The sequence below is a fragment of the Panonychus citri genome, unplaced genomic scaffold (genome assembly GCF_014898815.1).
Source record: "Panonychus citri isolate SS breed McGregor unplaced genomic scaffold, ASM1489881v1 Contig00104, whole genome shotgun sequence".
NCBI classification, from domain to species: Eukaryota; Metazoa; Arthropoda; class Arachnida; order Trombidiformes; family Tetranychidae; genus Panonychus; species Panonychus citri.
In genome coordinates this window covers 329,755-355,721 of record NW_026515509.1, presented here as the reverse complement: position 1 = coordinate 355,721, position 25,967 = coordinate 329,755, and the positions used below count along the sequence as shown (strand labels likewise).

The following is a 25,967-nucleotide window of genomic DNA, read 5'->3' as shown; positions in this document are numbered from 1 at the left end:
ATCAATTTAATATATTTCAATGAAAAAAAAATTGGATAAACTTAAAAACACAATATTTAATGTATGAGTTAATTAAGGTTCATTTGTTAGCAATTAAATTAAATCACTAATGGTTAATACAATTTTCCAGAGGGATAAGATATTGGGATTATGATGCATTGCATTTACATTGATTCTTGCATTTGAAATTATAATTACAATTGAAAGTAAACAACATAATCAAATCAATCGATAGAATTAATTAATTAATACTTAATAAATTTTCCACCAAATGTCCAAATATCCATTCGGTGTATTGGTCATTTCGTATTAGTTTTGATAGATTAGGGGGTATGAGTTTAATTGTTGGCCTTTTATTGACACTTCCAACCTTTTTAACGTGAAAACTTTTAAACAATTAACCAATAATTGTAATTAACTGGTCAATTAAAGTGTTGGGTTTTCATTTGGTTCCTTTGGTCAAGACCTTTGGTCCACTTATCACTAGCTTCAAGTAAAGACTTAATTTCTCAAGTCAGAGCAAAACAAAAACTGAGTTTAATTGAGGATTTTAATTACGTTACGAATTGTGAGTTGATTATTATTATAATTGTATTCAAATATAAGAATAGGAAAAATGACATTTTCTCACAATTAAGACAATTAAGTTAATTTAACACATAGACAAATGAAAAGGTAACAAGATGATTAATATATTCAAGTTTAAAGGCATTGACAAAGGTAACAAATGGTCAATTGGTCAACAGGTTTACAATTGGTAACAAGTATTGAATTGTGATCGTTAATTAGAAATTGATATTAATAATTATAGTAATTTAATTGTGTCAATTGCTCATTATCACACCTTTCACTTTTCATTAACTTAATCAATAGGGTTTGGTCATCATTACTAATTTATAATTGTGGACATAATAATGTCCGATATCTTGGAAGGAGGTTAATTGTTAACTATTGATGAATTTAAATTAGTTGATTGATTAGAAAGGTTAACTAATTAATGTGAAAATTATGGAATCAAATGAAATTGGGATAATCAATTAAATTCTGGTGACAATTAAATATCATTGTGAAAGGAGGAAACAAATGAATTAATTTTTTTTTCTGGACAATTTGATTTACTAATCATTGACAATTTCAATGACAAATCTCAATGGAAGTTGGATATTGATTAGAGATCAATTAGTAAATTGGTTAACAATTAATTATATCACTTGATAAATTGATCAATCACTAATCACACTTTCTAACTGGTAAAATAAAACTCATCCATTGAGTTAATTGTTAGTTGAAACCAACAATTAACAATTTAGTGATTTATTTAGAAAGAGTAACAATTTAGTAATTGGTAATTTTTTTTTCTCACCATGGGAAAAGCTCAATGTTTGGTTTCCTTTCATTAAGTATTATATGATTACGATTATGATGATGATTAAATTTGATGAAAATTTGGAAGGGATTACAATTAGAATATCTTAATTATCTGATAGATTTGATGATTTACATTTACTCTTTGCCACCGATGTCATCTGGGTCTTTAAGTGAATGCCATTGGGCTATCGGACGTCGAGGTGAGGCCAACATGTCCATCCAATGTCGTAGTTCAGTACCCGTTGCGTTACAACCAAGATTCACCTTTCCAATTGGTTCTGAAGTTCCGATTCTATCATAATCGACAACAGTAATGATCAGGTAAACCTTTTGAATCTGTTCAAAAGGAACCTCGAAGGTAAATGATTCATTATAATAGGGATTAAGGGTACACTTTTTAATGGAAGTTTTTTTCTTCTTAATCCGTTTTCCTTTTAGAATAGAATTGTTTTTTTGTTTATAAATATCGACAATCAATTAGAATTGTTGTTATTGTTATCAAAGAGCAAGTGTCCAGTAGAGTTTATCGATTGTTATTTCAAGATGAATTGGTGATATTGTGGGTGGAAAGAAAAGAAAATAACATTTCATTGAGAATTTTGTTTTTTTTCCATGGACAGAGAAAAAGAATCGAAAAGGTTGAAAGTAACAATGAGAAATAGAATCACAATCTAATCTCAATTTAATCTGATTACTTTGAAATAATATCAAAGAGATTGAGGATTGAAAGTTCTCAGAATTTGTTTCGTTTCGAAAAACAAACAAACAAGTATGTTAGAAGAAATAAAAAGTTTCGAAAACAAATTTACCATTTAACATGAGAGCGATTTTAACATAGGGATCGGAAAGGCCGCCAACATCCATTTTCTTAAGATTTTTGGCCTCTAAAATGACCACCGTCAGTTTACCCGCCGTGGGAACATAACGAAGTGAGAAGCAAATATCACCAAGCTCTAAGAATAATAATGGAAATGGTAAGAAAAACTTCAATTACTCCAAATAAAAGTTCAACAATCATGATCATGATCCTGATTTCGATACTTACATGATATTATATTAGATTCGTGAACGGGGACCGGAAATGTCATTGGAAAAATGGGAAAAAAAAGTTAATTAGATAATCAAAATGATTTAATCATAATTATGCTAATCAAATGACAAGGTAAAAGCTTCCAAGTGTAAATTCATTGACATTATTAACACTTTAATGATCATATAAATGATTGCGAGTTAATTTTAACAATTAAAATGACCTCGATTTAAATATCCAAGGGAAAAAAGGATCAACCTTTATTTTTTAACACTCTATGTAGTTGACAGTTTAATCATGGTAATTATCACTTGATAGACATTATTTATCACAATTTAACCTGATAATCAACAGCCAATATACCTGGAGTAAAGGTGATTAAGTTGATCATTTGATTTTCAATGACCTAGAAAACAAAACTCATCAGATGATCAATTTTATATATCAACAACTTGATTATTAGGTGAAAACAGTGACAATCAATGTCATCAAGAGGTGAATCAATTTAATACAATGAAAACAAATAGAAAAGTAAATCAATTGATTGTTTGGAAAACAATTACAAGATGAGATGATGATGATAACAATTGATTTCTATTTGTTTTAAATTTGATAATATAATTCACTTGGAATTGAATGAGTTGAGTTGATTTATTTTTCTTCGAGTTTCGATTGATCTAATTTTCTATTGGTCAGTTTAAAGGGTCGGATTTGGAATGACCTTACCTGTCCTTGTTCACCTTCTGCACTGGTCAAGTCTCTCCATTCTTCAATGGTCTGTGCTAAATCAATGGTATTCAATGGTATTCGTATCTCACCAATCTGATCATGTTTCGAGAATCTGTTACATGGAGAAATGATCATGACGATAATGTGATGAACTTTGTTATTTGTTTATTTTCTTATCGATTTTAATATTAGATTGTTGACAAAGTTTTCTTATTCGAAAACGAGAATTTCAATTGGGAAAGAAAATGCAAAGAAAAAAAAACTCAGAACTTTTCTCTGTATATAAATATATAAATTCTGAACATTTTGGAAATATAATCAACTTGATAATCACCATGAAATGTACTTGAAAATTGTAACGAAAATCTTGAAATGGAATAGAAAATTTCTCAACAAGAGATAAAGATTATAATAACTGAGAAAGGTGAAGAAAAGTTCTGATTCAGCAAAGTTGTAATTCTATTTCAGGGAGTGAATAAAATGAATGAAATTTATTCGCACGAAACTTATTGTTATCTCTTTACAACTGAATATGAAACTATCAAGAAGAAAATAGAATCTCCACTTTAAGAATTATGAGAACTTTTCATTTTCTTGTTATCATGATAATTGTCAGAACTTTTTTATTCTTTATCTTTTCTCACTGAGCTTTTTATCGTTCTCCATGAGCGTGTGTTAAATGAATAATATCTTGTTCTTGAAAAGAATGAGAAGAAAAATTTTCTTCCAAAATGTTTGATTATCATTCATATTGGAAATGAAAGTTCCAAGGTACAATCAACATGCTGATCCAAGGTTCTTTCATGATGAATCAGTTATAAACTATTGAACTCTCAACCATTGAACTTAACGTACTTTAAATCAATTACATTGAAAATTTCAATATTCAACTCAAACTCTCAATCATATCCTAATTGTTTCCAACAATTAAGATTAGAAACAAGATTAAGTAATTAAAATGTCATTAGTCTTTAATGGGATATTTAATTATCTTAATTAATGAGTTTAAAGCTGAGATTTTTTCAAATTTGTTGACAAGAAAGAGTTTCAAATGTTCAATTAATGGGGAAAAATCGATAAAAAACTCAATTGAATATCGAACAATTTTCAATAACTAATTTTGATTATACAACTTTTATTTAATCTCAAAGAATCTGAAATAAGTTTCGATTCTCAAGTAGAAGAAAAATCTTCTCAAAGTTCTAGAAGTTCTGAGAATGAATCAAAGTATTAAATCTTCAGGTAATTAAGATTTTGGAACAATTTTTAAGCTCGAAAAAAACTTTTTCGAAATGATGTCTCTCTCTCTCTTTGATAGACAAATTACCATGAGATTAGAGTTTCAAGAGATTTCATCATGGAACATGATGAAATCCTAGTAATCATCGTCATCATCATGATAACATGTCTAACCTTGTTTACACTTAGAAAATTTTGATTGTTCGAAACTTTTTTTCTCGAGAAGAAAAAACTAATATTCGAAAAATATTCTTAGAACAAAAAAAAAGTAGAGAATCGTTGATGATGATAGATAATGAAAAGTAGGAAGTGATGACTTTATGTTCTTGGTGTGTATTCAATCAAGAGCAAACAATAATATCCTTAGAAGGAAAAGAAAAGTCGAGAAAAAAAAGTTCATGAGGATTCTGATGAAATATTCATTTTCAATCAGAATTTCAACTTGTTGTTTGTTTACTTTTTCACCGTATATATTGTTTAATGGAAAATTCAATTTAGTTGGAATCTTGTTTTTCTCTTTCATCCTCTTTTCATGTTTTCATGTAAGTTCATTAATTTGGAATGAAAATGAATATAAATACATGATGATGCTGATGATAGAAGAGCTGAAAGGGTTGACAAAAATGCTTCGCCATTAGCATGTAATGGTTTCATTGAGGAAAAAAAAAACTTCTCTCAGAATTTTCAACAACATCATATTTCCCCCTGTTATCTTGTCATCATCATGTAAAATTTACACCCACTTTCATCCTACACCCACTGAAGAAGGTGAAAAGTCAACATTGTAACTGGAAAATTCATCAGTCACAATTTAGATGGAAAATTAAATATCTCAATGATTAACTCTTTCAATTTTACGCCAATCAACAAGTCAAATTGATTCTCAATCAACTTATCTAATTGTTACGATTACCTTTAAATTTGTGATCGATTTGTTATTGATACAGTTTCAATTTCACTTGATCATTCAAACGAGTCACATTAGATTATCATGGTTTCCATGAGACTTGAAATTTCATCATTAGTTTCGATGGGAATCAGTTGGTGATCAATAATAACTATGGCAATTAAATTAACTCAATTTTATCTCTAAGAAGCAAATTCTAAGATGAGTAATTCTGAGCCAAGTGAATTCTAGAACTGTTAGTTAGCAACAAGAGTACATAAAGATTACCGAGAGAGAGAGAGAAAATCGATATCATTTCGAACTTGAAATTTGATCTGAAGAAGAGAGAAAAAAAATTCTGTTGACTCAAGACGATAAATCTAATTAATCTTATCATCCTAATGAACATGATGTTTACCTGGGAGTGAATATTGATTAGCTTTCCCCACCTTTAGTACAACTAATTGATTTTCATCATAATGGAGAGAGGGGAAAAGTTCCTCTGATAAATCAGTTCCATCAGCAAGAATTTTGTGATGAGAAAAATTTTCTCATGAAAATTCATGATGATTATATTGATTATATCACCAAAGATTATCAATTTAGTGATCAACTAATATTACATTAGATTGTATTAGATTTCCATGAAACCTCTAGCTCTTCACATGATAATAATTCAATGGGGGATTTTCATGGAGAAAAGTTTTAAAACATATTCAATGAACTTACCTGTCAAAATCATAGGCTGCAAATACCAAAGTTTTACTGGTTATCTCTGAATAGGTGACCTGTGGTCAATGAGTGGGAAAGAAAGAGATTATCATGAGAAAATTTCTATTTTTATATCAACATTATTGACCACAGAGAGAAATCATCAATTCCAACTGAGAAAATGATCAACATGATAAACTCATGATATCTTTTTATCATGAGATAATCAACCATTTACAGATTCATCTTCATGGAAACTCAAATATCTTCATTTCCATCAATCAGATTACTGATTTAAATGGTCAATAAATATCAAAGTTTTACTATTTTTCATTCTGAAAATTATTCATGATTCTCATTCAACTGTTATCATGCAGAGAGAAAAGGGATTATCTCTGTTATTAAAAAGTAAATGAATGGTCAAGTGTGAAAAGGAAGTGGTCAGTTACCTTAAAAACAAAAGTCTCATTGAAAACTGGGTTCAATGTTTTCCGATGAACTTTAGTTTCAAATTTTTTCTTCTTATCCGGAAGTAGATAAACCTAAGCATTTGTTTATTTTTATTGCCAACGCCATGAAAATTATGAGTCCAATCAATTTCCCATTGAGTTTAGTATCATTTTTACAGGGAGAAAAAAGTTTCAAGTTAATCAACATGATATCGCAATTAATAAGTGAGTTAAGGTGATTCCTTTTTTTAACAATTCAGCCAATTGATTTAATATATACTGTTCATTTCAGAGGTTCAGATATTATCATATGATAATTTCATGGTAATAAATTATTTCCATGTAAATATTTTGATTTTATTGACAGAATCATCAATTGTGTTTGTTTGGTTGGATGTGTATTCATTTACCATGAATTCAGGGTAATAACCGATTCTCATGATTAAGAGACAATAAAAACAAAATCTCATCTCAACTGAATCAATATTATTAATAGAATCACAAAATGTTCATGATTATCGTGAGTTCAGATCACCATGATATATGAAACATGTTATACAAAATGATGATGATGATTAACTGATAATCTTTAAAGTATTTCCGATTAATGTGAATTTTTTTTCTAATCTCACTAATCCTGAATGAAAATACTAAATCATTGGATTGTATTTCCCGTTAGATTATCCCTGATGACGATGCTAATCATTGTTCAATTATCATCGTCATGTTTTCACCTTGATTAAGGATTTAATTGTTCAATATTGATTTCGACATACTAATAGTAATAATCATGTTGATGAACAATTTTCTTGATTACTGAATAGATTAGCAATTGTTTATTCAACGATTGATTGAGATATTATATTTTTATGTAAATTAATTAGCTGATTGTTAATCAATTGATTTAATTGTCGTACCAACCTTTACATAAGGATCACTGGTTCCACTCAGATCTAATCCTGGAAGCTCCTCAGCTTGAATTACAGTAACTGAAAGCTAATGAATACAAGGGAAAAGTTAATTAGCTAATCAACACAATTAACTATCCCCAAGATTAACTTACATTATTTTGATTAAAATCATAATCAATTTTAAATTGTAATCGGCCCAATTTAACTTCACTTCGAGTTGAATCTTTGTCTTCTGCTTGTTCCTCCATGTTTGTTGTTAACTCTTCCTGATCAGGTTGAATCTAATTAGTTAATTGATTGCGAAAGAGTAAAAAATTTAAAACAACAATTAAATTGTTACAAGATTTTCCAACAAAAAGAATCAAATCAAATCAGATTACAACCTGAAGAGATGGAAAATATCAAATTTCCCAATTTTCCATTCAAATTTAATATATTACAAGATATTCAATTCCAATGAACAATTTGAATGAATCATTTGAATTTTTCATATTCATTCAGGTTCGAGTCCTTTGAACTCGTCTTGAGATTTTTTTTACTGGTCAGTAATTAGGACATAATTAAATTCCAACAGTTAATTTTAAGCTTTGACCTTTCGTTCAGTGAAATCTTGATCATTTCTATCATTAAATGATCAGACTCATGATGACAATTAACGATAACCATGATACTCAGAACTAGGATAAAAATAAGTTGTGGTGTTGAAACTGATTCAGATTGAAAATGATATCCTAGCAATTTATTTATCATGAACTTTTTATTTCATCATGATAATAATAATGTTTCCATGAACCAGAACTATTATTATTATTATTATTATTACATCTTAATATAAATTATATATTTAACCATCGATCGGAAATGATGAATGTGAATCAATTGAATGGTAATCATGGTAACAAGTAATTCCTAAATATGGAAACTATCAATTCTCATGATGATTATATTTCACGATGAAACTCATCAGTCATCTAGACGATTATCCTTAAGGTGAACTGGATTAAGAAGGTGAAATATTTAATTCGGTTATTATTTTCTCTCTTGTCTTCTAATGATTGATTAGCTTTGACTAATTAGATGAATTTACCTTGAGCATGATGATAATGATTCACATGAAAGAATCATGAACAATATGTAACTCTAAATGAAGAGAGAGAAAGAAAAAGAGAAAGTTTTTCTTTTCTTTTTTTGTTCTTCATCTTTTTCTCTCGGGATTTTGTATTAGAACTTTTTTATCCAATACCACCATGGAAACGATTCACAACCACCATAACTAGAAGTACTTCCCACCCAAAGGCTTTTTTTGCTTTCGGTGAAACTTACAATTTACTTGGAATTGATTGGAATCATTGGGATAACAATAACACCTTCAACAATCATGAATCAAACAATTGGTTAGACAGAACTGAGAATCACCATGAACCATTTAAATTTTAGAAATCATTTCAATTTCATGATGATGAGGAACAAAAATTCTCAAATGAAAAGAAAACTTTTCATCCTTTTGAAGGAGTAAAAAAGCCATGAGTTGGGGAATAGTTCTGATAATCTGAACACAGAATTCAGATTATCAACTAACAATGGATTCAGTTAATACCCTGAACCTTTTTTTTCTTGCTGTTGTTGTTATTTTGTATTATATCAGATGATGAATACCCTCTGGATTCACGTCCTTGGATTTTAAAAAGCAGTTTGTTTGAAATCATCATGATTATAATTCATTCCCAAGTAATAACAATAATGTAATCTGATGATTATAATAATAAGATTCATGTTTACTGAATTTATCATTTTTTTACTCACACAACTGAAATCTGAGATTTATATTATTTACTTTAAGATAGGTTATGTTTAATTCAGTTCTGATAGTTATCTGAGTGAGAAATGAATAACAGTATTTATCATAATGAACTTTTGAATGAATTTACATGGACATGAATACACTTGATGACCATTCCAAATAGTAATCAACAGGAATAACTTAATTTCGTCCATCTGATTGGCTGAATCAATTTCGACAATTTCTCTTACAAATTCTGGTGAAAAGTTGGTGCACCGAAAGGCTCACCCATAGACTGGTTATACTAAATATTGCGCTAATAAACTCGACCGGGTTTGGGTCAGGTTCGTACTTTATAATGGTCTGTAGTCTATTGGGATAAGCGATTCTTATGTGAAATATTTCACTTGGACCTTTGGTTTTATAATAATTGGACGTTGATTGTGTCGTGTAAATATAACTGATACAAGGATCTTTTGGATATAAACTGGTACAGTTCTTGACATGGGTCGTCTCGTTTACCGTTCCAAAGTGACCTGAGAGAGACTTCTCATTTAGAGGAATGTATCTTTCAATATTCCAATATTTTGACGCTCTCTGTGTCTCATTAATGATACATTGTTGAAGGCAAGTCACTCGACTTTTACATTCTAATGTTTCGTAGTTGAAACAATCTGAATTATAAGGTGGAGGAAGTTTTTGAATACTGGTACGTTTGAAGGTCACAATTTGATTTGGGTATTCACTTTTCGTATCAAAGTGTATAAATGATGGTTGCCACGAGAATCGGTCGAGCTCTTCAGTGGGGTGGCTTAAGAAGATACCCACTTTTTGCTCGAAATTCGTGAAGTGTTAAGATCAACTCGTATAATACCATCTAAAGAGATTTCATGTTTATCATATTCAATTGAAGAATCGTGAAAATCAAATAATGTGTAACACTTTGAGCGAAAACTTAAAAATGCTCTGACTGTTTTATTATTGGCAATTGAACAATTTCGATAGGTATCATTACTAATTAGAACCTCGCAATTATGGACAAACTCTGAATATGAAGGTAAATGCTGATCGATTTCTCGTAAATTCAATTCTGTCAGATTATTGATGGTTGATTTTTTGTCTGTTCGAGAAGATGACTTTAGAGTTGCCATTTGACTATTGTAAATAAAACACAACGAAATCGAGGGAAGTTGATACTTATCGGGTGTTTCGATATTAACACTAATTTTGGTTCTAAATTGAAGGAAAATCACTGTAAAAATGATGATTCCAAATGCACCACCAAGTAACACGAATAGTTTTACACAAAATGACCACAACTTCTTTAATATTGACCATCCCTTTGATAATCTAAATAAAAGTTTACTTGATTGTCCATTTTCCTGTGATGTTAATGATAAACTTTGATTAATTTCGGCACTATAATTGGTAATTATTGGCTCATTAATTATTCTCAAACGACTTAAAGAATTATTCTTTGAATATTTACCAATTCGAGGTCGACCATACATATCGAAGAGGATGGAAAAAAAAGTTCTAAACAAATTAAGTTAAAATCGAAACACCAACTGATGGAAATGTTGTTCTCGATAAAAGAAACGATATAAATTGTTTAGATTTCAATCTAATTGTTATTGATTGAAAATCATTTGACCTTCACAGTATTAAACTGGACACAATCAACAATCAATACTGACCAATTGGTGATAATCATTTATGTGAAAAGTAAACAATTTCTTACCAATTGATGGTAATCAATCAATCATTTAATTTTATATCATGATAATAATAAAATCTGTTGAATAAAAAATAAATTGAATTCTCAGCATTTTGACAATTCGTAATGGATTGTTTTCTTTTCTTATAGTAATTAATAATTATATAACTATTCGAAATGTTCATCAACGTAAATAAACTGGTTTCAAGTTATTTCGAACTGAAAATCTTCTGGAAACATCAGGAATTTGATAATTCACTTTTTCTTCATCACTTTCACCTCGTATGAGATGATCTCTTCCACCCACACCTTGGGTAACCATGGAAATTTGTTGATGGACATGATGATTTGATTCATTTTCCTCGTCAATTTCATCCTCTAGGTGTGAATGGACCAATCGTAAGATCAACTTGGAGCTAATGTTCAAAGTTGTCCTCGAGATTCGGATCATTGAAGCTTCCGTCCAAAGGCTAATGATACTCGACACCAGGCAGAAAAAGTCCATTAAAGTTTGCAGTTGAACGTATTCAACGGTTGTCTCCATACCGATGGGATAGGCCACATTAATTTGGAAGGTACTGTTGTCTCGAAAAGGTGAGAAAAATTGTGAGGCCATATTCGCGTTGTAGAGATAATCGGTACAGGGTTCAGACGAAAATTTTTTCGCGCAAAATTCTGTATAATTGCTTTCATCTTCAATTCCAAATCGACCTGGTAAGTAAATGTCATCAAGTCGAACGTATCTTCGACTAACCCAAGCTTTAGAACCTTCGAAAGATTTTTCCATGATACACCTTCGAATACATGTTGCTCGATTCTTACATGATAATAGATCATAATTGAAACATTTAGAATCAAAAGGCGGTGGAAGTTTCTTTATAACGGTTCGTTCATAGGTCACTATCGCTTGGTTATTTACTTCCGTGTTAAATTGTAGAAATGACGGATTACCTAGGGACTCATCAAGTTCCTCGGTGGTGTGGGTTAGAAAAATTCCCACCCGGTTGGTTGAAATTCGAGAAACATTAAGAATTACATCTAATATCCAATTAGAACCGATACCGATTCGATCATAAGTTACCGGTGGGTCTAAACTCTCAAACATTGTGTAACACTTACTGAAGAGACTTAAATACTTGACCACTGGTTGTCGATTAACTGAAAGGCAAGTTCGATATTCAGAGTTATCTACTAGAACTTTACAGTCGACGACAAACTCTTGGAAAGAAGGTAAATGTTTGTTTATCTCTGCGAGGTTCATGTTGGTCAATCTTCCGGTAGTCGCTTTACTATCAAATTTACTGGCAGGTTCGAAGTGAAGATTTTCAAGTGAATAGAAGAAACAAAATGAGGTCGCTGGAAGTTCAGATACTGGAGGCATACGAATGAAAACATTGGTGGTTGTATCGAACTGTAAAAATGATCTGGTGATTACAAGAGCGAAAATGAAACCGCCGATATAACTGAAAGTGGTTGCAATAAGCCGATGTCGAGGATTTCTTCGTAAACGTTTGATTTGTCTACGATCTTGCAACGATATCACTGGCATTGATTGCCGACCAAGCGGAAGATTAGGAGCAACACCGACCGAATATCGAGCTGGTAAACTAATCGAGTGTCGAGGTGACGGATTTCGATGTCGAAGGTATTGACGATTTAAAGTGTAATATCTAAGTTTCGACCAATTGTTTCCCGTTGCTCGAATATTTTCAAAGTTCTCATCATTGGACAATCTATGGTCATTCAAATCTCGAAATGGCCTGAGTTTCATGTTTACGCTAAAATAACACTTAGATATATAAGAAATGCAACCTTTTCACTTGTTGTTAAACTTTTCAAATGATTAGTTGATTGTAATGGTTGGAATGACAATCAACTTAACAACAATTAACTTATTTTCCCATCTTAGTGGGTCGATATAATTGTATCCTGTTACTGGGAACGGAAATGTCCAAGTAAAAGCTACCAATTCAATTGTTGTCAAGGTGAAAATAGTCAACGAAAAATATTTTTCTTATTATTATCTAATTACTTTAATATCGATAATTAAATTTCTTGAAATGAGGAAAAATTCCCATCAAAGATTTAGAAGAGGAAAATGTTCTAATATTAATCGAAAACGCGACAAGATGAACAATTAAAATCCTCGAAGATATAATAGTCGATTTCAAGAATTTATTCAGTTTTTGTAAACAATAATATTCTTTGTGTCGAAAATACAAGTTAATTTATTATTATTTACGAGTTTGAAATAACGGTAAAGACGAATTAGATTTAATGTCATTAACTAATTAAAAGAATTTCTCATCTAAAGTAATTTGGTCTGTGAGATTGGACAGAAAACGACCTGTAAATATCATGAATTTCGGATTTTGACCATTTTGTCTTGGATAGTTTGATCAACTTCATTTTCGATACCAGTAAGACCAATGGTCGAATCGTCGTTAGCATTTCTAACTTCCCGGCTACTTTTAACCGTCAGTCGATTGGGTGTATTAACTATTCCCGCCCTACCCTCACCTCCACTGTCACCGTCGTTATTTGTGTTGTTTGATATAATTAAAGTGTTGATATGAGCTGACTTTGGATTAGCATCGTTAGCACCACTTGAGCCGATTGCATAGCCATTAATGTGCTCGGCTTGTAAGAATCTAAGTAAAAGTCGAGTACAAATGTCCAACAGGGACTCAGAGATTCGTATCATTGAGGCTTCCGTCCAGAGACTAACGATACTTGAAACAAAGCAAATATAATCCATAAGCGATTGAAACTCTTTATATTCAACAATTGTCTCCATTCCAAGGGGATAGGCCACATTAATCTGGAACGTTTGATTATCGGCAAAAGGTGAAAGAAATTGTGAGGCCATAATAGCGTTGTAAAGATAATCGATACAAGGTTCACTGGGAAACTTTCGAAAACAATATTCGGTATAATTTGTTTCATCTTCAATTCCAAATCGGCCAGAATAATAGAACTCATCTAGCTGAACGTATCTTCGATTAACCCAAGCCTTAGAACCTTCGAAAGATTTTTCCCTAATGCACCTTCGAATACAAGTCGCTCGATTTTTGCATGGCAATGATTCATAATCGAAACAATTTGAATTGTAAGGCGGTGGAAGTTTATAAATAACGGTTCGTTCATAGGTTACGGTCGCTCTATTATTATCCTTAATATCGAACTGAAGGAATGACGGGTTACCCAGAGACTCATCGAGCTCTTCCGTTGAATGGGTCAGAAAAATTCCTACTTTTCCAGTCGAAATTCGTGAAACATTAAGGGTAACACTAAGTAGCCAATTCGAACCAATCTCACGTTTTGATATTTTCTCGGTGGATTAATAAACTCGAACATTGTATAACATTTCGAGTATAAGCTCAAATATTTGACAACAGGCTGTCGATTGACCGATAAACATGTTTGGTACTTATCGTTATCGACAAGGACCTCGCAGCTTTTCACGAATTCACTGAATTTGGGTAACTCTTGGTTAATTTGGTCCAAATTTTTATTCGTTAGATTAACATAACCATCGACATCTTTTCCCTTTACATGTTGCTGAGTAAAATGAAGGTGATCTTTTAGATCGTAAAAGAAACAAAATGAGGTCGCCGGAAGTTCAGAACTCTGAGGATTTTGAATGTAAACGTTGGTCGTTGTTTCGAAGTGTAAAAATGAACGAGTTATAAGTAGAGCGAAAATGAAACCCCCCATATAGCTGAAAACCATTGAGATTCGTCGGTGTCGTGGTTCAGCTGACTCGTTCTCGTGACCTGTTCTAGGAGCACCTCGATTAAATGATCTGATAACTCGTTGACCATATCGATTAGGCCCTTTCATTATATAAGATGGTGTTCGATGATAATTATTACCACTAACTTGTAATCCACTGTATCGATGATAATTAACCATTGAATGTTTAGCTGAACAAGTTAATTGTTGCTGATTAAACTGATTGTAACGGTAATTTGACCAATCATCATCTTTTACCCTTGAAGGGTCAGTTAATTCACCATTTTGAGCATTAGTTAGCTCAGTTGTACTTAAAGGTAACATTTTCATTTGATAAACTGTCAAATTTTGATCACAACAATTTGGTTATCATGTTAATCAACTGAATCAAGAAGTTTCAATCAAATAATTTCACAGACGATAAGAAACAAAAATTATTTTCTCTTTAAGTTTCTCTCTCTCTCTCTCTCACTTAACAATCAATTTTAATTATCTCTCTGTGAATTATATTGATTGAAGAAAACAATTAAATGTCCAAATTGAATTACTTCCTTTTCGTCATTAGAACTTTTCTTTCCTTGTCATAATAATCGAAGTTCAATCGATACGAAGTTTTCATGATAATTACAAACAATTATGTCTACTGACCCATCGATGTCCAACCCTAATTCACACAAAGAAAAGACTATCAAATCTATTGATAGAAAATTAAATTGTAACAATCAATTTAAAATAGAAATAATTTCCTAGGAAACAATAGATTAGGAAGAGAAGCAAAAAAACTTATGTTAAATCAAATGAGAGAATCAAAGTGATTACAATCAAATTAAATTATCGTCAACTAAATAAAAGTAAACAACAATTAACTCTGATTATCATATTATTCAATTAACATAGATTTAGATTGTTACCTTTACCTTTAGATTAGAATGAGAAAAGTGTGAAAATATCGGAATCACAATTAAGGTTGTATGAGAAAGTTTTCTTTTCGGAAAAGCAAAAGTTAATCATTGAATTAGAAGAACTAAATTAACCAGAATAATCAGAATAATCTGAATCTCTATCATCCATCATCTTCCAAATGATCATCATCATGATGATTATTTATTATGATGACGAGAACAAGCAACAAGTCAATCTCATCAAGTAGAATCCAGAAAAGTCCTCGAATATTTTTGTCTTAGAACATAAAAGTTTATCTTGCTCTTAAACTACAAATCGATCGATAAAAATGTTCTGAACAGTTCAGAATACTCGAGATGAAGATTCACCAAACAATATATATTTATAGATGAAGATGAAGATGAAAAAATAAAATAAAAGTTCAATTGTTTATCATGAAAATTAATGATTCTCTGAGCAACAACAGGAATTAACTAAACAATTAGGTAATCATTTGGTTAATTGTCAAGATGTAATCATTTATAATTAATTCACTATTTCCAACTATTTACTAATTGTTATTAATTAATTTTGACCTTAATTAACCAGTCAGAATGTCACAATCAAATTTAATTATATTAACTAATGTTACTTTTATTTGGATATTTTCATTGTCATTAACGATTATCAAAGGTTAATGGTGAGAAATGTTAATTGTTTTGTTGATTGTTGGGCATAAATTGTTATTATATTGGTAAACAATTAGTTGATCAATATTGAAATTTACAATTAGAATCACTTTCATGAGATGAACAAAAAAAATCAATCAATTGATTTGATTTAACTTTTTGTTTTCGACTAAAAATTTAAAAATTGGTATAACTATTTCGTTAATCAACTAATTAAGTTTAAATATAGTCAATTAATTAGGTAATTACATTGATTGAGTGGATTACAATGTAATTAGTTAATTCAATTTTCAAGTTCATATAATTTGAAATTAATTATCAATCAAATGATAAGAAAATGTGACAATTATATGAGAAGAAAAAAAAGTTAATTGTAATTAAAAGTAACTCGCTAATCAAATTGTCAATTTACATAAGTTAATTATCTTGATCATTATATCATTTGAATCATAATATAGAAATCATTGATTTTCAATAATATAAATCAATAAATTGTCATATCGTTAAAAATGAATCAATAAATTGTAATATTTAAAATTGATTGTTTACTTTTACCAAATTGAAGCCAAAGTTGATTAAAGTTTGAAATTAGCAATCAGATTATATCATCTGAAGACTTATATTAATTTGAAACCTTTTCAAATCAATCCAACAATTAACTTGAAAGTTAATCAATTAATTTAAAAGTCAAAGGAAACAAAAAATAAACACACAAATCATTTGATTGATTTTGATTGTTGTAAACAAACAATCAGTCATATTGATTGAAATGATTAAAGTCAAAGGAAAGTTTGATTGTTATGTAGGTAAATAGCTAATCAATTACAGTAATTGATTAATTTAAATTTGCAAAATGAGGAGAGAGAGAGAGAGAGATGATAGAAATTGATTTGATTAGATTTGTAAGTTGAATTAATGAATTGACTTTGAATTTACCTTTTCTTTGTAAGTTTGTCCCAATAGTTGAACCGATTTGAGGTCAACCTTTCCAGGTATTAACCCTTTACCCTTATCACCAATGCCACCGATGGCCTCCACCGTTTCCACCATTTATGAAGACAACAGTAAAAAATTAGCACACAAACACCACCGCTGACCATTAGGACGAAAAGGACACTCCAAACGGGCATATGAGATGCCGAGGAAATATCATCAACAAATTCTCTACCCTTTCCCATGTATTCAGGATCAGAATTATCCTGAACATTATATCTGCTATTCAAAGACTGACCACCACCTAACTCTAAACCTTTACTATTACCACCCTGGGCCATTTTGTGGGTTTTATTTGAATATGATGAGATTGGCGGAGGAAATGATATCTGTGACGGAGTAGTTATAACCGGTGCTGGTCGATTTGTAGTTGTAAATGATGGAGATGCTGATAATTCAAATATACCCATCAATTTAGGTTCAAGTGTACCTGGTGTCTCATTTACCGCAATTGGCCAATCTGATGGTTCATCTGATGATAATTGAAATGTTGATGTCTCTCCGAAACTTGGTGATGTTGATTCTGTGGTGTTTTCGATGAAAGATTGAGACAAATTATTTACGATCTGATCAGTTGATGAATTTTTCGCCGATGAACTTGGACCAACACTTCGAACTGAACGGACATGAGTGGACATTGGAGGCATTTTCTGTTGTTTTTGTTGTTGTTTTCAAGAACTCAGGATTGATGGAAATCTCAACAGTGTGAATGATGAATGAATTATGATTGATGGAGTGATGAAGATGACGATGATAATATAATACAAAAAGAGTGTCACAAATTAACTGACTGATGAAAGTTTAATGATGATGATGATCAACTTATTAACCAACTTATTTTTATGATATGAAATAAAGAGAGAGAAAAATTTGATCAATTGATTAATTCCCAAGGTGAAAATATATCCAAGTTTTACTTTATGGTTTCCATTTAGGAGGTTAACCTTTTCAATGATAAATTAAGTTAATGTTTTCTTTTCTGTTGATAATTTGATTATTGATCGATTACAATTAAAGGGATCATTCATTTGATCATCATTAAAGGGTTATAATTATTGGACATTAATGATGATAAGCAGATGATGAGGAGAAATAATCAAAACTAATGATAAACAAACTTAAAGATGATCAACTTGTTGGAATCAACAACAGTTGAATGAATCACTATTGGTTATTTGGATTGTGAAAATGAGGAAGAAGATGAGAGAGAGAGAGAGAGAGAGAGAAATGATAAGAAAGGATGAGGATGATAAGATGAGAGAAAGTGTGTGTATGAGAGAGAGAGAGATGATGATGATGATGATATCGCATTGAAGTCAAGGTAATAAATGACGTGAATTCTAAGCAAGTCTATTGAAGAGATGAAGGAAAACACATGCATTCAAAATTCATCATCTTTCTATCATCTTCATCATCTTCTCATCCTCATCCTCATCATCATTTTCCTCTTTCAATTCTCTCTCATCTTATATCACTTTCGACGCATGAATTGTACCCATAGAACCAACAAGTAACTTTATCGATCGAAAGAAAAAACAATTTTTTTTTTTTTCGATCTACTTTTTGTTTATCAGCTTCGCAGTAATTATTTTATATTTTTCTCTTCTCATCACAATTATCATCATCATCTTCCTGTAAGAATAACAAATTAAGATGTTAATTCCCTGTTAATTGTGATTAGAACACAATTCAAAAGTTACGAACATTACAAGAGAAAAGTTCGACATTGAAACGTCAACCGGGAATTAGAACTTTTTTCCCCTCATCGAATCTTCCATTCATCTGAAACTCTATTATATCAATACAATTAAACTCTTCTAATTATGATAATCAATTTAAATTAAAATCTACTATTGTGTAAATCAAACAAGACAATTTTTTACAATTCTAATTGTAACAATTAACTAATTCAATGGTAACTGAATCCTTTTGAATTAACCAAAATACTTCCGGTTACCTGGTAAAAAAATAACATAAACATAAATATCTATCATTGTATTTTACTAGGAAGTTAAATCTTTGTTAATTGTTGGTAACAATTAACAATTAATTGTCAACAATTAGTAATAATAAACTTGATGATATTTGATAATTTCTTTTGGGGATAAACAGATGGAAACCATCAGAGAGATGATGATGATTTAGATGAGAAGTGGGAAGATGGATGAAGTCTGGGTGGGTGAGTTTCCACCGCCACCACAATCAAAATCACCATTGGAAGTTAATTGTAATTATGAAAAACAAATAACCAACTAAATTGTTAGTAATCATTTAGTTTTAAACAACAACAACAATTTATAAATAAACTAATGTAATGAAAGTAAATGGGAACAATTCAAATATAACGAAAATTAAATCTCAGGTTGATTTAAATTGTAAACCAACCAAATCAACATCTTTTTGTTAATCCAACTGATAAATTTACTTTAAGGCTCATTACAATTAAATCACGTTCTCATTGGAGTAACAATTAACTTTTGATTACCTAGACTACAATTAACGAGAGTGAGAGATTGAAATTGTTACATTGTATTTCTCCTTTTATCATCATTATCATCCCACCTTCGACTGCCCACTCTCTCGTGATGGTGATTTGCACCACGAATTTGATTCTGATTCTGATTGAATTGATTTCGAAGTTGAAAAAAAAAATTCTTATTCTTTTTTCTATCAACTTTCCTTCCGCTTCCTATTTTCTCATAGACTTTTTCTCGGTGGTGGTGGAGGAAAAGCTTTTCCTCCAGCATGGTAACCCACCTCCTCCTCCTCCTCTCCCTCATCTCCCTCTCACCATCATCATCATCGACTCACTCATTGAATTGTGTTGAAAAATTTTCCGTTTACACATGAAACCGCCTTCAACAATTAACTTTAATTCCTGATCCTCTGATAGAAATTACAATTAACTTTTACATTGATATTATTAGTTTTCTTTGACAATTTTCCCTCAATCATTAATCTCTAATGATTAACTTAAATTCATCATAATCATGATTAGATTGTCCATCAACCGGTATCATCACTATTTTATCAACAGTAACAATCAAGTATCACCATCAGTGTTAATTGTTTATCAACATGTTAATCAATTTGTGTTTCACTGTTTATTGATATTATCATTATTAACTTATTCCGTTGAAAGTGAATTAAATTTAACTACAAAATTGTTGACAACAACAACACCAATTAACTTAATTGATTCTGATGATTTAACAACAAGCTACAGCTTTTTAAATCCAATTACATTGGTAAATCATTCATCTGAAATCACAGAATCAACTTTAACCGTTGATTTAACAACCACCACAATTAATGATTACAATAATTTAACCAATAATAAAGTTAATCAAAATGAAACAAGAGTAACAATTAAGCCAACAACCACAATCAACCCAAGTCATGTAACTGTATTTCTTGATGGTGATGATGAAGTAAATACTTTACCATCAACAATTAAATCAAATGGTAACAACAACAATTTAATTGATTCAGAATCAATTACAAGTAATGAGATAAGTAATTCATCATCACCAACAATTAATCCCAATGTTATATTTAAATCACCATCTACACTGACCAATACAATTAAGGATAATGAAACATCACCACCACCACCAACAACAACAATTAACTTAAATCTATCATCAGAAACATTGACAATTGATTCAGAATCAACAACAACAACTTTAACCATCGACATGATTGATAATGAAAATAATGATACAACAATTAATTCAACAACAACTACAATTAACCAAGCAAATAATGTAACAACTGATTTACTTATTGATAAAAGTAATGAAACAATTTGTGATTCAAATAACAATCAAATTGCTGACCACTCTAATCAACGATTAACTATTGACCATTACGAAGCTAAAAAGTTTTTCCTCCTCACAATGATCCTATTAGGATTATGTTGCTTGTTAATTTTAATTGTTTTAATTCTGGTTGTTTACATTTTCCGTAAATTAACTCGAGAGAGGACAATTAAGGTAAGAAGTTGAACAATTAACTGATTGACAACCCACAACAACAACAATAACAATCAGTTGATTATTTGATTATGAGTAAAAAAAAGTAGGAAAACTTTTCCTCTGGAAATCCTGTCAATCCAATGATGACAAATCATCCTGATAATAATAATTACAATCAAAGTTAATCATCATCATCATCATAATATTAATAGTAATCAATAAATTGTTAATAGTTAATTTAGTTGCTTCCGTATGATGACTAAATCATTTTTGTTCATATTCACAATCAATTGGTTGACATTTTTTTTACTTTCTCATGATTTATTTCACAAAACAATCAAATTTAATCACACGAGAAACTTAAATTGCTAAGAATTAACTGTTAATAGCTAACAATCAATAGATTATTGTTGAGAAAAACTCTGAAAAAACAAATCACGCAAAATAATTGATTACCAATCAATTAGTTAATTTAATTGTTCTTCCATCTTCAATAACTTTTTTCTTATAAAAAAAATTAATTGTTACTTTTACGTTTCATTTTCACAATTAACAGATTCCTCAAGTTAATAGTAATCATTTTCCCACCGGTGGAGGAAGCATTGAATTTGATACAATTAAAGATGGCCGATTTTATCAATGGCAAGGTAATGTTAATAGTGGATTTGATCAAAGTGATTTAAATGAATCAACCACACAATCAACTGGCTATCGGTTCCTTGAAGGGTCAGTTGTACCTTATACTGACCGTTATCATAATGATATCAAAACCTCATCAACTGAAACATTTGGACATCATCAGAATCAATCTAATCATCACCTTAATCAACCATCATTATCATCATCATCAATTAATTCATTACCCAAAGCAACAACAACAACAACAGTTGATACAAGATTATAAATTAACTGAAAAGATTAACTTTCTGGATAGTAAAACAATTAATCACTGATTGTGATTACAATTTAGTCTTTAACATTACATGGATTCTTTGTTTTTTTCTCGATTTACACAGGAAACAATTAAATACTGTTGATTATTGTTAAATTGTTGATTAAGGAACACACACTAAGTGGTGATAATCAATTTAAACGATAGCTTGGTAACCATAAACCTTGATTGTTACTAATTGTTTACCATTAAGTTGATTCTACTTTTCTATCAATTTTTATTTTCTGCTTTCTATTTTTTTTTCTCGTTCATAATTTCTGGTTAATCAAATTACCTGATATTAATCATGAATAATTATCATCATTAATCATTACGATGTTTTTTTCACGTTTCGTCATTTGTATTATATCAACTATTATAATTAAAGTTTATATTGTTTATAATAATATTTTCATGGATTAACTTGGATCACATTTAATTTGATTGTTACAAATTATTAATAGTAGATTGTTTTCCGCCTGGTAATCGACTTTCATTAATTAAATTGTGTTCGATTGTGATTTTTTCTTTCATTGTAACTTATTTGTGGTGATGGGAAGACAAGTTAACCGAATATAATTTGCTAATCAAGGTGATTTTAAAGTATCTTTTTGATAATAGAATTTGTTAATTGTGGAATTGATGAAAAATGAATGGATAAATTAAGATTTACACAATTTAGAAATAAATTGGATTCCAAAGCTACACATAGATAATAATGGAAATTGGAAATGTTCGTGTGTCGAGTGTTTAAGATAAAAGCCAAAATTGATGATAATGATGATGATGATGATGATGAGTACATGGATGACAAAATTTAGATAGAGCTACAGTTGATACTGTATTTGAAAAATGAATTAATTGCTCTAATTTGATTTTTCCATCCATTTTGTTTAATTCGTTGATGAAGTTAATTCCTGGCCCATAGATGAATATTGGAATGATTAGAACCTTGGAAAGAAAATGTTTCAGTCTAATATTTCTTGAGATCCTGAGATGATGGCAGTGATGAAGATGAAGATGGCGATGATGATGAGACCAGAAATACATTAATTAAACTTGACAAAAATTTAAATCTTCCGGTGAGGTTGTCCTCCACTTACTGATGAGTGAGCAATTTGACTAAAAAGGAAAAAAAAGAAATTAGTTATAAGCTAATTATTGCTAATCAATCTATATTGAAATGAATCAATCAGTGTAATAATATAAAAGATTCATAAGTAAACCGGAATCATCAAAATTAACCTAAAACTTACAGCAAATATTAGGTGTGACACCTAATTAAGTATCTTAATTACTTTTCACTATAATTTGAATAATTAACGTGACATAAAGGTCTCTCCTAAATAAGAAAAACGTAATAAAACAATCAACTGATTCATTTTTATAATCATATGATTTACGCAGAAAAGTTAATTTTTCCTCTACATTTGATTTATACACTAAACTTACTTGATCTGTTTGTAACTTCGTTGACTATTTACAATATATTGGCTACTTCCACCTCCTGTTGATCCCATCAATGGATCTCGAGGTATTGGTGCTTCTTTACGACAACAACAGCAAAGTTTCCCCGCTGTACAATACCACCAAGATTTGATGGTTTTCCATGAGAGTATCCAAAAGCATGTAGTTATACCCACCACAAGGGTCATCACATATTTGAACAGATGAATGGTAACATAAGGTGTTTCCAATGAAGCGCTGTTACATGGACAGTTATGGTTCACCTCCCAGGATGATGAGTTTGTGTATAAGTAAATGTTACAAATAATGACCACAATTGTTGGTACAATGTATAAAATTGAAAAGATGATTATTCGAACCATCAGTTTAACTAGACCCGTTTTATCGGTAACTTGGCGAACATGTTTCCTTATTGATCGACGTAATCGCATTAGTGAAAAAAGACCAAAAAGTAGGAATAAAATTCCTAAAGTTAAGTAGGCTAAAAGAGGAGCAATTATGAAGTACATTAGATATTTAGGATTAAGATTTCCCACCGTACAGATACCAGCCAATGGTTCAGAATCTACAGCCATATAAGAAATAGCAAAGAATGATTTAATTGCTGGAAGACCCCAAGCGAAAATATGAAAATTCCATGAGTAAGTTTCAATTGCTTCCGTTGACCATTTGAGACTAGCAGCTAAAACCCAAGCTAAGGTCAAAATGACCCACCAAAGAGATGCAGCCATACCAAAAAAGTAGATGAATATGAAAACGGTGATACAATTTATGGACTGAATTCCAATTCCAGGGTAACGTAATATACCACCATCACAGGCAATAGCCGAATGACCAAGATGGTATCTAAGGAGAAATCCAATGGAAATCATAATGTAACAACCGGAGAGAAAGATTATTGCCCGTTCGGGGTAACAGAATCGACTTCGATCGCTAAAATAGGTACAAACAACCAAAAGGGAGCATATCAGACAAAGAAAAGCCGTTAAAGAAATGAAAAGAAGTGATTTTGATTGATCTTGTTGCGAGAAAAATGGACTCGAATCACAAGATTGAGCACAATTAACTACACCACCAGTAGAAATTATTCTGAAAGGATCCGTTGGTTCATGAATAGTGATCAATGGATAGCGACATTGACAATTACATCCATTTCTAGATTTATCAAAAGATTTTCCATTAAATAAATCAGAAAATTTGGTCGGACCTATGAAAAGTGAACAGATAATTAAAAGGACAAAAAGAACAGTTAAAATCAATCATAATTGTAATCGGTTATTTCTAAAAGTGAATAAAACTCCGATGAAGGTGAATTGGCTGTGGGAAGAGTATCATTGAGATGCTTTTTCTCATAAGATAAAAGGGAGAAGCCGAAAAATATCTCATCTCTCAGAAAGAGAGGGAGAGGGAGGAGAAAACATATTAGCAATATCATAAGAAGATAAAATGGAAAATGATTAAGATGAAAGATTGTTTTGTCAAAGAAGTTCTATTACTTAAAATAATTGAGATTTTAAGATGAAACAAAAAGGTAGAGAAAATAATAAGAAGATAGTGAATACTTACCAATATTAGAAGGAGAGGTTTTGTTGGTTGATTTGGAAGATGAAGTTGTTGGTACTAAAGGAGGTGAAAGAGTAACGGAGGGTACAAATACTGATGGTGGCAAAGATGGTGGAGAAGATGAAATTGAAGGTGATGCACCTTCCTTTTGATCCATACAAAGTTGATTAGGTGAACCATAAGGAGGAAAATTATTACAATCCATAGATTCGGGCCAAGGGAAACCATATTGTAACATAATTGTTGCACAACCAGATTTAGCTCTTTCACAAACTGATCGACAGGCAGGTAATCTTGAATGATAGTCTTCCATACATATTGGTGTATACATGGAACATAGAAAAAATCTTAAATCATCTGAACAATTAATTTCTACCAATGGCCAAAATTGATGAGCTTCCAAACCCGCTTCATCTTGTTTCTCATGGTGAAATTGATTTGGCATGGAAGTCATATTATAACCAATTCCTCGGCACATGGGGACAACTATTTCCTCACATTTAGGTCGAGATTCTGGATATAATTCAGCTGTAGATACAAGGTGACTAGCTCTTAAAACAATTATATTCGTCAAAATGAAAGAAAACAAAAGGTGGGAATTAAAAATGGATCCCATTGTTGTTGTCAGGAATGATGAAGTTGTTGTTATTAAAGAACCAGAGGAAGATGAAGAAGAAGAAGAAGAAGAAATGAAATCCATCCAATCTAATTTAATCTTAACGTTCTCATGAGAAAATAATTTTGTTGAAAGAACAGATTAACTAAATAATCAAAAGTGTCACAATTAAATTTCCAAAGAAAAAACAAAAAAGATTAACAATTAAAAAGTAAATAGAAAATAATTTTTAAGAGAAAAAATTTCAAACCGACTTGAGAAATTTTCGGTTTTCGGTAAAAATAAGAAAAGATA

At 30.6% G+C, this 25,967-nt stretch overlaps 3 protein-coding genes across 3 annotated transcripts; 1 reads left to right on the top strand and 2 right to left on the bottom strand.

Moving 5' to 3' along the window:
- Nucleotides 1-36: 36 nt before the first annotated feature.
- Nucleotides 37-18,405, bottom strand: LOC128388931 (synaptotagmin 1-like). The gene is given in 10 exon segments (XM_053348403.1): nt 37-1,435; nt 1,502-1,799; nt 2,178-2,319; nt 3,125-3,239; nt 5,982-6,040; nt 6,413-6,505; nt 7,334-7,408; nt 7,476-7,604; nt 17,063-17,149; nt 17,152-18,405. Coding segments are annotated over 9 exon segments (1,611 nt in total). The 5' UTR covers nt 17,767-18,405; the 3' UTR covers nt 37-1,435; nt 1,502-1,503.
- A 1,294-nt stretch (nt 18,406-19,699) lies between these two features.
- On the top strand, nt 19,700-22,446 carry LOC128389038 (uncharacterized protein DDB_G0286591-like). Its single transcript, XM_053348546.1, has 2 exons — nt 19,700-21,114; nt 21,653-22,446. The coding sequence occupies exons 1-2, from the start codon at nt 20,110-20,112 to the stop codon at nt 21,998-22,000; spliced, it is 1,353 nt and encodes a 450-aa protein (XP_053204521.1). The 5' UTR covers nt 19,700-20,109; the 3' UTR covers nt 22,001-22,446.
- A 185-nt stretch (nt 22,447-22,631) lies between these two features.
- LOC128389035 (frizzled-5-like) lies at nt 22,632-25,910 on the bottom strand. The gene is made up of 3 exons (XM_053348543.1): nt 25,061-25,910; nt 23,480-24,701; nt 22,632-23,149 (listed from the first exon to the last, which is right to left on the bottom strand). The coding sequence occupies exons 1-3, from the start codon at nt 25,755-25,757 to the stop codon at nt 23,098-23,100; spliced, it is 1,971 nt and encodes a 656-aa protein (XP_053204518.1). The 5' UTR covers nt 25,758-25,910; the 3' UTR covers nt 22,632-23,097.
- Nucleotides 25,911-25,967: the final 57 nt, after the last annotated feature.

Excerpts from the sequence above, each read along its gene's own strand:
- LOC128389038 (XM_053348546.1), top strand. The coding sequence starts at position 20,110 with ATGATTAGATTGTCCATCAACCGGTATCATCACTATTTTATCAACAGT. Across the intron at positions 21,115-21,652 it reads CTCGAGAGAGGACAATTAAG|ATTCCTCAAGTTAATAGTAA; the intron begins GTAAGAAGTTGA and ends CACAATTAACAG.
- LOC128389035 (XM_053348543.1), bottom strand. The coding sequence starts at position 25,757 with ATGGATTTCATTTCTTCTTCTTCTTCTTCTTCATCTTCCTCTGGTTCT. Across the intron at positions 24,702-25,060 it reads AACCTCTCCTTCTAATATTG|GTCCGACCAAATTTTCTGAT; the intron begins GTAAGTATTCAC and ends CACTTTTCATAG. Across the intron at positions 23,150-23,479 it reads CGAAGTTACAAACAGATCAA|TCAAATTGCTCACTCATCAG; the intron begins GTAAGTTTAGTG and ends TTTCCTTTTTAG.